The 12,549-nt window shown below is 34.0% G+C and overlaps 1 protein-coding gene across 1 annotated transcript in view; it reads right to left on the minus strand.

Moving 5' to 3' along the window:
- Nucleotides 1–3,773: 3,773 nt before the first annotated feature.
- Nucleotides 3,774–12,549, minus strand: part of LOC139988637 (uncharacterized) — a 28,957-nt gene continuing 20,181 nt past the window's right edge. Inside the window, exons 2-4 of the mRNA XM_072006293.1 lie at nucleotides 9,189–9,475; nucleotides 8,057–8,320; nucleotides 3,774–7,290 (exon numbers count right to left, since the gene is read on the minus strand). Coding sequence (XP_071862394.1) covers nucleotides 6,859–7,290; nucleotides 8,057–8,320; nucleotides 9,189–9,475 — 983 coding nt within the window. The 3' untranslated portion in view covers nucleotides 3,774–6,858. The remainder of the gene's footprint in view (nucleotides 7,291–8,056; nucleotides 8,321–9,188; nucleotides 9,476–12,549) is intronic.

Below are 12,549 nucleotides of genomic sequence, written 5' to 3' on the forward strand. Positions count from 1 at the left end.
ACTCTTCTTCGAAGCGATTTTTTTTCGAAAATACGACCTACGCCCTGGCTGATTCACGTAACTCTCGACTCGAAGCTATCTGTAGTCTCGAACTAATCGCTACGGCAACGTTCGATAATAATAGAGGTAAATGGTGTGAATTGCAATAAACTCTCTGATATTTATAATTCCGTAATAAGATACGGCGCGACGCGACGTAGCAGCTGATTAGGTGTGTCATATCACCAAATGTTAAAATCGACGTAATCGCTTCCTCGTCATCGCGTTCCGACCTACAAATTACGTTTTTTACGTTCCTCCTCTATGACGAGTTACCTTGCCTCATGAATAAAACTATTTATCGTTGTTTTCTTTTTTTTTTCTTTTCTTTTGGAAAAACAGAAGTATGGAAAAATTATTTATTTTAATCGAATATACTAGCCGCTACGTTAACTCCGCGAAACAAGAAGCGAAGACAATTGATGAGATTGTACACCATAAGCATCAATCGAATGCTTTGGTATTTTAAAATTTCCAAAATTTCAAAAAGTTCAGTTTTAATTACTTTGAACTGTGAAAGACTCGTACGTACATATAGAGCCTAATGTTAGTGTAAATAATCTGGTCGCTAACGACACCTATGTGCTCGAGAGTTATGATAAGTTATTATAAAAGGAAACTAAGTTAAATTAAACTACAAGTATCGAAATCCGATTATGAGAGTTAACAACCGTGAGAATAGAATCTCTTTTATTATTCTACAGTTTGTTTTAAAAACTGATCCGTCACATAAATCGAGGGCTTCCTAATCTCGGCTAATCTTTCGTCAAATTTATCTGTATGACGTGTTCATAATGTGGATGTGCAGATTCCTGCGTTTGTAGACATTTCAATTTTCTCCGAAAAATCGACGACACCTGTCATCGATCGTGTAGAAGTATTCGCGAGTGCATCGGAAGGAAGAAAGTACATGCGGTTCCGTCAGCGGTCTTCCGGAAATCTCAGTGCACGTTACGTAGGCGTAAATGCCGGTGTTTGTATTGTGATTCAAATGGCGAGGCTAGTAACAAATATCGGGTGCTGATGTTAGATCATAAGTCTTACCGTGAATTAACCTATTTTTATTGATAAAACTGATATTACGTACATATACGTATAAGAATAATTTATTTATTAACATTCTTGTGTCAATACATTTCTTGAATAAAATTTTTATATTAGCGTCGGTGTAATCCTATTTCTGACTGATTAATAAAATTTTCATTATATTACTATTCATTATAATTATTCTCTTGTGTTGGTACATTTAATAATCAAACTCTTAATATCAGTATCACACTAATATCATGACGTTCGTTTTATTATTAATCCTACTCGTAAGTCATTGATAAATCTGCTATGATATTTATATCATTATATAAATTCCCTTGGGATAGTGTTTCTCGTTTCTCTTGATACAATCTGCGCAATTTATATGTAAAATTTAATTCTATTATTATAACTAATTTTCTTGCGCTATCAGCAACTTCGTTATTAGTCTTGTTATCAATGCTATTCGCAAATCATTGGCAAAATATTTTCTATTCTTCACAATATTATTATCTGTGCCTGTAAAAATGATTCTCTCGTTGATACGTCTTAACTAAAATCTTAATACAACTGAATAGTCGATTCACGTTTTTCTTAAAATACATACGATACGAGCGATCTGCTAAAGTTCGTAATTTCAATCGAATAAAAACGTAAAGAAACAAGATCTCTCGAGTGAATGAAAATTAAATATAAATTCGAAGCATCGGCTGCAGTGATTTTTTCAAGCGGAGCTTGCACCATATATTACCAAGATTCGCGGCAGAATAATACGTATGTACGAAAGCAGACGGTGCAGAAAATTGACGTCAAAGCGGTCAATAATTTCGCAACGGAACCCGAACGGCTAGTCTGAGATGATATGCATAAAAACTAGTGAATGAAGTCTCTACTTAACGTACGCATACTATACGTCGACGCTAATCCTACGTAATTCATCAAACATATGCCATATATGGCGATACTATTATTAGCGGGTCGGTAGGATTTGTCTGACTAAAATTGGATCTTCTCACATCAGATTAGACTAACGCCATACGGTATTCCGGGTATGATTGCGTACATCAGCATCCAGGGCAAACAAACAATACTGCGTACAGTAGGAACATTTGCGTACGAACATTTCAAGTTGTCGTCCATTATCAGAAATTTCGAACAAATTATATAAATTAGGAGAGATTACATATTTCCAAACTCGTTTTTTTTTTACGATTCAAATTAATACGATAATTACTGTACAGCTAGCGACACGAATGACTTTGTACTTTCAGCTTATCAAGCACTTATTGAATCAAATGTAATCTCGGAATGTAGATTGTTCGTTTTGTATGTCATCAATGATTAATAAGATTGTAAGTTAATTTGAAAATTTTTTTAATTTGTACGATAATTTTCCTCTTTTATAATAATTTTATCATTATTATAGATAGGCATTATGAGTTCTGTTATTTTCTTTTCTTTTTTTTTTTTTTTTGACATTTTCTCATGCTTGTACATCTCATCCCATGCAATATGACAAGTTTTTATTAAAAAATAATTGATTTATCTAAAAAAAAAGCGATAACATAGGCGTTTGATATATGATTAGGCTGAATATGTTTGTTTAATTTCAAATAGAAAATATCGATGCTTTGATACTGATAATTGTTACATTGGAAAAATTGTTCTAAAAATAAACCATTACATAGGAACGTTTATGTGTGTATGGAAATAGTAATGAATATCGGTAACAACTTTTCCATCCCTCGTGCACTCCTGATACTGAACCTGTTGTTCAGGTATTTTTCTAGTCGATAAAGGACTCTAAAGGGCTTAAAGTAAGATGATAACAAAAGATTTCATTGGAAAACCTGACAGGTACCAAATATAAAAATCTACTATAATATTTTACGTCGCTAAAAATTAAATAGGTATAAAAGACAATGGGAGTATTAAAAATAATTTATTACACTAATTTAATTAATTCTCATGAATCATTTGTATTATTATTAATAATATAATATTAATTACGATAATTACGATAATTATAAATACGAAATTATAATTTGCTCCAAATAAAATTAATTAATTAAATATTTATTATAGGAAATTGAAAATAGGAAAAAATTGTAATGTGTGTAGCTATGTTATATAAATTTATTGTATATTAATTAAACATTCTTCGTAACAACAGTTGCATGGTAAATTACAAGGAATCACAAAATATCGAGAGAATTATTCAACAGCTTATATTTAATCGATACATTATTCAACCGTTTCATAAGTCGAATAATAGAAACGAAAGTACATTTTAAATATATGAGTAAAGGATTAATTAATTTTTCCACAGCAACTTATTATACAAAGTTAAACTTTATCTCTTTAAATGTCGTGCTGACCAAGGAAATTTGTTCTCATTAAGAAATTTATTGCTTCATTGTTTTCCCATGAAATTTTTATTTTATTTCCGTTTAATTACATACTTCTGTGTGGGTAACCTGCACAGCTTCACCAATTCGTTATTATCTCGCAACACACCAATACGAAGCTGCCTGGACAGTATCGATAACGATCGTCAGCTGATTAAAGGCGAATGCGCGAACGGTTCATAAAACCCTGATACAATTTATTAAAGTCCGGTGTTGCATATAAATAGGAAATTTGCAATTAAGCTGAAATGTTGTTTAAGGATACCATTGGACAGAGTCGGGAGAATAAAAGTCGAATGACTGTTCAATACAAAAACATCGGATTTATTCGAGACGATTACATAAGTATAGAAATGACAATAAATAATATATGCGATGGTAACGTGATATAATAAATAAATTGTAACGTTATGTACGCCTACGTTTACGTCAGAATAAATACACCTACTACGTATACTTGATAAAATGCAAGTGAAATCCTTAATGTTTAAATGTGCGTGTATAAAATGTTCAAGTATCACGTCGTATGAGAAATTTTAATATTAAGTACAAAAATATCTAACGTTAAAATACATATATAATACCTAAGTACCGGTTCGATACAAAACATTGATTGTCTATAATGTAAATATATTTTCATTTTAACGCAGATAAACCCATTGTTCTCGCGCTATTCGTGCGCGCATCTTCAACGTCTCTATACGAATAATTCTTATAAATCCAAATTATAATATTGGTCCCTCGTTATTCGTATCATCTTTAAGGAAACAATGAATTATTTCGTCTGGCCCAAAACAGAATGGAAATTAAGGGAACGAAAATTGCATCGTTAAAAGTATTCCGCTCTATAAGTATCGCTAAATCCTTCCATTCGAAAGCAAGTAAGAAGCAAAGTATCGGGTAAGATAAAGTTTGTCATGTTCGCGACAAGACGAGATTCTACGGACTGGAGAGAAAAAAATAAAATAAAAATAAAAAGAAGTAATGGTATTACATCTAAATACGTATTGTACGTGTAAACGCACGTTACTTAAAAATATAGTATAATGCGCCTATGTATAAAACGTAGGAACTCTGTACGTCCGCGTACGCTCAAGATATCACAGCTAAACGACATTAAGCTTTCGTCTGCTTACGTTAAAGCTACAATAAATAAGTTTTACACGAACTATTCTGTTCGATATTAAATCGATTACTGTCACGACCTGTTAATTTCACACACGCATTTCGAAATCTCGATAGTATCGAGTCTCGTCTCGATGTTAAACACGTGCTGTAGAACTTCGTTTATCTGGACTCATTGAAGGACAAACAATTCAATGGCAAGGATATACACGCGCATCTTTAACATTAGAATCAAATTAAAAATAGAGAAATCGGTAAGTAATATAAAATTGTCGGATCACACGTTGATTTTCGTATTGTTCGTTCGCAAAACATGGAAAATTACTTATTACGTTTTTCTCTATTGCGATCTTCATACGTAAAGTAATACGATATATAAACGAATGTTGTGTAAAAATTATTTGTTAATTCCGTAGCATTATACGTAATGACAATCAGATCCACAATGTTAATACAGTGTACTAATTAAAATTTCGTTCGAATAAATAACAAGGTTTAAATAAAATCGAATCGGTAAAATCGAATAAAAAGTAAAATTCAAATAAACGGAGTTCTACTATATTCGTAATCAGCCACGATTGGTCAAGTATCAAATTATCATGTTAGAATATGCGCGCATTGCGTGCAATGCGAAGAGTTACAACAAGTTCTGCAAATATTTTTCATAGCGAACAAGCTAACTATTGAAACGATAATTTGGATTTTTCTAATTTTTAATCGACTCTCGTCGCATTTTCCACGCATCTGTTACATTTTGATAATGCTAATTTTCTACTATTTTGTCTTTCCGTACACGCAATACAGTCAGAAATTTCAGGCGCGTTCATTCGCAGCGACGATCCTTTTTTAATTCGATCATCTCTTAGAAATCGAACTTTTCCTTTTATCAATGTTATTCGCTATTCTAGTTATTTAAGTATGTTATTTATCATAATACTGTTCTGAAGTACACTTCGTAATACTGGTCTCTAGTATACAGCTTGATTTTCAATAACAATTTCATAGTACTGTCAAATGCACCAGTTATCGAAAACAAAATGGCGATTTTCTTTTTTTTTTTTTTTTTGTAATATGATTGTTATTCTCGTCTAATTCTATCGCGAAACTCTTAACGCTACACCATCGGAACAAACTGGCAAGATCGTAAAATAGTAAGCATCTATTGAATGATCGTAACGATAAAATAAATAAGATATAGAATATATGAATGAAAATTCGAAGAAGGTGAAAATACTGGGCGTCCCGTAACTGAGGGTACTATTCGCAAATATCAAAGTAATTTTATATGAGAAGATAAGCCGAGAACGTAGAATACAATTGTTTCGTACGAGTTCATACGGTTTCGAGTTCTTTTTATTCTTTCATAAGGTAGCATTTACTTCGTATTTTATTTAATAAAAATTTTGTACGGAAAGTAAAACTGTATACTCAAGAAACTGAAGATTATGTTCAACAATTTCCAAAGCAATAAAATTATCCATTGTTTTTTTATCCTACCCGATAAAATAAATGCAAACACAGACAAATATTAGAGATCAATATTCTGAAAATCAAAATCTCGTATGGAAAATTGTTCCCGTATGTACGTATCTTATATCTACTTATATCTTTACGTAGAATCGTCTCGTTGTCAATCGTACCACCAATTACGATACACCCTATAAATCTTCGTGGAAGATTGACAGGCAAATCAATTTTTACGCGATCATAAATACTAAGTGCTTAAAACACTAATCTTACCAGGTCCGATCAAATGACCGGCTTCAAAATTTAATTTAAAATTGCAAACTCATCGTTATATCTTTTATTCTACTAACCTTATAAATTCTTGTATTAAGAAAAATCGAGAATTTGATTAATCGGATAATATAGGAATTTGTATAAAATTAGACAAACAAAAGAAATAACAATGAACGTGCAATTTTCAATTAAATTTTGAAACCGGTCATTTGATCGGACCTGGCAAGGTTAGCGTCAAATAAAAAAAATATTAAAAAAGAGAACTAAAGGAACTAAGGAATATTTACGAGTTTTCTATACACAATTATCTTAAATGCCATTTAAATTAATACTTGTGTCAAAATATAAAAAAAAAAACAAAGAAAAAATGTAACGCGATGAATATGTGTTCCAGTCACAATAATAGAGAGAGTTCTTTGCCACAAGGTGAAAGAAGTTACCTGTTAAACGTCCCTTTAAAATAATCGATAGAGTAGATCTCGTAAAAACGAAGAGAAACCTTGCGAGATGAATTTCATCACATTCCCGCGAGCTTCTTTTGTTTGTTTCTCATCAGTTTGTTCCTCGGAATACCCTTTTTTGGTCCCTGAGGCAAGGAACTATTTTGGCCAGCGCCCTTTGGATGCTTCCTAACTGGCCTTTTTTGCTTCTTAATTTTCGATATCCCTTTACCCTTTGGCCTAGATCCTTTTTTTATGTTCTTAGCTCCTGGATTCTGCCTATTAGGATCGCAAGTGCCTGGACCACGTTCGGTCGCGTTACGGAAGGCCGCCGTCCAGGCGTCTAGAAACGTCTGATATAATCTGATCACGCCCCAATCTTGTATTAACATCGATGTTGAGTCGCCTTCCTCCGCCCAATACGAACTTTCCGTCACAATCTTTGCCGTATGCGCTTCGGGAACTTGCAAGCCTAAGTTTAAGATCGCAGTCTCCACTTCGCACGATACCTGGAATGAAAAATGCAAGATTGACGTGTTTATTGATGTGATAGATATTAAAGATAATGAAACGAAGGATCGCAGTATACAATAAATTTAGCTATAATAATATCGAATCGTTTGGAAAATTCGTAACAAAAATTAAGAAGAGTGCATTGTGTTATTAAAAGGATTTAATTTCGTTCGATGGCTTCATGACATCTTTTTTGAGAATCATTCCGTTATTTTGCCCAATAAGTTTCTTCGAGTGCTTAGAATATTTAATTTCTAGTAATCGAAACAGTTTCAGAAAATTAAAGACAAAATATCCATACGTTACATCAGGTAAATAGAATCGAACATTTATATTAAGATACAATATATTTTATCTATTTTTTTTTTTTTTTTTTTTTACCGATATCGGTCCAACGTTATCTTGTTGAAAAAACGAAGCCTTTGTAATTAATCGATACCGGATGTTTCTCTTTAATTTAATATCTAACCGTGAGTAGAAATTTCCATTTTGTGATTATATCTTCTTCACTTCCATCAAATATAAAACAGTTACGAACTTATCGAACGATCCATTCGGTCTGTAGTAAGAATTCTATAGGAAGAAGCAAGATGAATGAATTTATGTTAAACATCAATCTTCGAAATATTCTATTTTTAAACATTACATCCGTAGAATTTAAATTTTAAATTTTAAGAATTTAAATATTATCTACAGAAACAAATGAATCATTCATCGTATTTTATAGTATTTACATCGTAGTATGATATAAATTTTCCGTACCCTCAGGATCTCATTGTACATTTGATTAATGATCTCGTTTCTGGTGTCCATCATATTGGATCCATCGTTAATATTAGATTTCAGATGGAAAGCTCTGAGATGATCGAACGTGATGGCGAACCTTTGCAGCGAATCGTAAAGGTGTGGAAGCGCACGCTCAGCTTTCTTTCCCTTTTCGAGACACAAAACCGTCTTGCTATACCACTCGTATTCCTTCTCCGGCAGCCATGGCATGTTGTACTGCTCCTTCAGCTCTTTGTACACCTGCGAATGAAAGTTGAGATATTGTTTTGTCTAAATATTTTTCATGTACATATTCGACGCTACAATTTGTGCGCTCGATTTCTTTGAAACTACACAAGTGCACACAGCGTCATTCTTCGTGGAACTAAGAGAGTGCAGAATTCTTCCCAAGCAGTTTGCTGAACTTTTATATCCTACCGTACGAATAATTTTGCCAGTTTAGCGTACGATCTTTCTGTTGCGAAAACAATTTTATTTAGTTTCGAATATTTTATAAGTGCGTCATATTTCTCCGTCCGTAGATAACCAATACAACGTATAGAAATAGAAACGAATGTAATAATTAAATATATTATGAGTACTATCAAGATGTAGAAAAGAAACTCTGTGCTTGTTATTTCACGCTCTCTCTTCTCCTGTAAACGAAAGTTATCTTTATTTGGAGAAATTGATGTATCTCTAATCATGGAAATAGTCTCTACTGACTCTGACTCTAAGTTTTTAAAGTATTTTAAATATCACGTGCTCAAGGTATGAACATAAAGATTTTCTATAGTTAGTATCTTCTCTGGTCGATATAAGTTCAACGCTATTTGTGTGTTAATTGCAAATGGAACGATTTGACAAATAGACTATAACGCTATTAATCGCAATAGATTTTCGCTCGCTTCGAGCGATATTGTTCCTTGAAAAATACAATTACGCTCGTGCGTGGCACATCGTAACAAATGTAAATTACAAGCAGAACAGAAAGTAGGACTTTAGCACTAGCACAACTCGTGCGCACGTGCGAGTCTCTCTGAAAGAGCCGCCCACTCTCTTTTACCCCGACGCGACGCGGTTCAGCGATTAATTACGAATCGCGGTCAGGTCGAACGTTATGCTTTACCTTCGAGTACACTTTATGCACATCCTTCCGACGCGTTTTGTAATGATCATGGGCAACTCGAAGCTGCGTCCGCACCCTCTTCAACGTTCTATGAACGCTGTGCCTCTGTGGCATTTTTTTGAATTGCATCGCCACTGGATTACCGCAAGGTTGTAACCACCGGTCCATATTATTCGTGTTGGATACGGCGGTGCGGGTGTCGTAAATAGGTGCACCTGAAACCGTATTCAGGCCCGAACTCAGGAAGAATGCAAGGGTCGTCAAGGTAATCGTCTGTGACACCGGATCTGTAACAAAAGCAAAATTGCTAACGTAAGGAAATTATATCATATTGCATAGTGATTTCATTGACATTGTTGTATATCAAATTCCGTAATGATATCATGATAATTCCTATTGTTCTATTTTTCTATATTATACATTAATCGTGATGCTTTGAAAGTTATGTATGTACTCTTGTACTTATGTTTTCTTCTTTTTTCATTTTTACTATATACAGTAACTATTGTAGCGACATATGAGTCATAGGACGAGGCGAAGCGAGAGCGTCTCATGTTGTTGTTGTGCCTCGGAACACAAACACCGCCTCGACACACGAAAATAGTGTTACACTATCTCTAGACAAAAACAATGTCGCCGTGAAGGACAACTGTCGTTCTAAGACTAAATTGAATTTTCCAACTCTCCCCCGACTAGTATAAATAAACAGACACGATCGCAAGTGGGCAGTTATTATCATCGAATTATTACCGAGATATTACCGAGTCATTATTTGCGAATTAACGGTGTATACGAGTCTTTGAGTTATCCGCGGGCATTTTATTATCTATCTTCGCGACTACGTTTGTACGAACGTGTATCGACAGTACTTATAAACCTTTGTATTAATATCTATTCTAAGTACACCTGACGGTTGCAATAGCAATCTTTTTTTCATTTTTAATGTATACATCTATCATTGTTGTCTACTATTTTACCAGGGCCAAACATTTTCTATAGCAGCTATCAGTTATTAGAAAAATTTATGTACGAAAAAAGTTATATATGTACTTTTGAATCTATGTTTTCTCTTTTCATTTTTAATGTATACATCTATCATTATTGTCTACTATTTTACCAGAGCCAAACATTTTCTATAGCAGCTATCAGTTGCTAGAAAAATTTATGTATGGAAAAAGTTATGTATGTACTTTTGAACCTATGTTTTCTTTTTTCATTTTTAATGTATACATCTATCATTATTGTCTACTATTTTACGAGAGCCAAACATTTTCTATAGCAGCTATCAGTTGCTAGAAAAATTTATGTATTAAAACAGTTATGTATGTATTCTTGTATCTATGTTCTTATTTTTTCATTTTTACTGTATACAGTCACTATCGTTGCTGTCTACTATTTTACGAGAGCCAAACATTTTCTATAGCAGCTATCAGTTGTTAGAAAAATTTATGTATGGAAAAAGTTATGTATGTACTTTTGAACCTATGTTTTCTTTTTTCATTTTTAATGTATACATCTATCATTGCTGTCCACTATTTTACCAAGGCCAAACATTTTCTATAGCAGCTATCAGTTGCTAGAAAAATTCTAATCAATCGGAAGCGTTTACTTTCGTAAACAAAGGGAACTTTATTTATAAAGGTTTAATCAAACGTTTCAACACTATGGAACACATGGAACATATTAATCGTTATAACACGAGTTAACTGTATTTTAATTGAACGCATAGTTTTCTTCATGCTGAGATAACCAGAATATACCGTAGCAATTTACGGTTTAAAGTTTAACTGTACTTGGGTCTAATTGTGCTGATCATTTTGCCGTTGTGTTCACTTGATATGAAGAAACAAACGAAGAATGAGAAAATGAGTTGAGGATGCAATGAAATAATTGATATGTAAACTGGATGACTTAATTTCAATCAGAATTCAAGTAACGCGTCGCTGTCATTCACCAGCAACAGCACGATGCATTAATAAAATCGCGTATTGTTTCGATTTTGAAATACGTCACGTCGCTACGTGTAATGAAGATGGCATTGCATCAATGTCGTGCGTACACGCTTCGCCGTTTATTTCGTCTTTAAATAAAAATGACTCAAAACTCGAGTCTACGACAGATTACTTTTGTAATCGGAAACTTATTAGGGAAATAATAATTTCAATAAAACGAATTTATTCTCCCTAATCGATAATCCAATCGAGTTTTCATTGAGACTGTAAATTCAGCTTAAATTATACGAATTTTCACCAATTCCCTACGATCGTTTATACCGCGAAGAAACGAAACATAGAAATTTAATTTCTCAATTTTCTGAAAGAAATTTGCCAAGAACTTAGTTCCTGGCATGATGGATACTCTTCGGGAAAAAATGAAGAAAGCAAATAATTCCGAATTTTGGCGGTGCCAAGTTTCAAGAGCTTTGAGACGTCGCAAGATTCCGAATACCAGTTTCTCGAATTTAAAGATCGAAGCCGGAGCTGTCTCTGGTGAAAATGATTACGCGCATTTTCTTCCAGCCGATCGCAAATTGAAAAAAGACGTCGATGTTTGAAGAAGTCCGTCACTGCGAGGCTGTGGAATCAACAAAGAGAGTAGAGATCGCGATTGAAGAAAGGTCGTATGCCGTTTCACGCCCGAGGGTGTGATAGAGAGATTGCAAAGAGAGAAAGAGAGGAAAAGGGAGAATCGAGGCTCTTCCGACTTTCACAGTCGGCGTACCTACATGGATACGTAGGTACCTACCATTGCACCTACGCGCCAATTTAACAGCGACCAATCGTCGCCCCCGCAGTAGGAAATGGGTTGCAAATCGGAGAATCAGGATTTATTGCGCAATTAAACGTCCCAGCTTACGACTTCCTTCGCGATTCCATACCTTGCGAACTCACCCCGAAGGCGTGCGGATCTTTCGAACTTTTTACGAGGCCAGACCCCCGCCGGTTAATAAATTTCGCGCGAGCTTCATTATCGTTGGATTTCGTGTAAACGTAAAGGGGAGTGTCGATTAAAACTGATTTATCTGCTATATCGCGAAACGCAAACACCATTGGACCCGAAATTTGGATAATCGATGAGATGTGCTTTAACGAACTTTGCATGCGTGTAAAAATTGAAAAATGTAAGGACGTGAATGCTGAGAAAAATATCGAAGGTCGGATTTCAGGATTTTACGCGACAAAGTTTTAGACGCAAAATTTATAAACCTGAATATTTCATTCATTTTATGAAAGATTATCGTGTGATCAAACTTATCAAGTGGCTGCACGAACAAAAAGCAATCGTAACTTATTCCGAAACGCGATAAAATATCTTATCTTCGGTATATGTTCGGCGCTTGTACGAAGTAACGTTATATCGA

Source organism: Bombus fervidus, chromosome 6 (assembly GCF_041682495.2).
Source record: "Bombus fervidus isolate BK054 chromosome 6, iyBomFerv1, whole genome shotgun sequence".
NCBI lineage: Eukaryota > Metazoa > Arthropoda > Insecta > Hymenoptera > Apidae > Bombus > Bombus fervidus.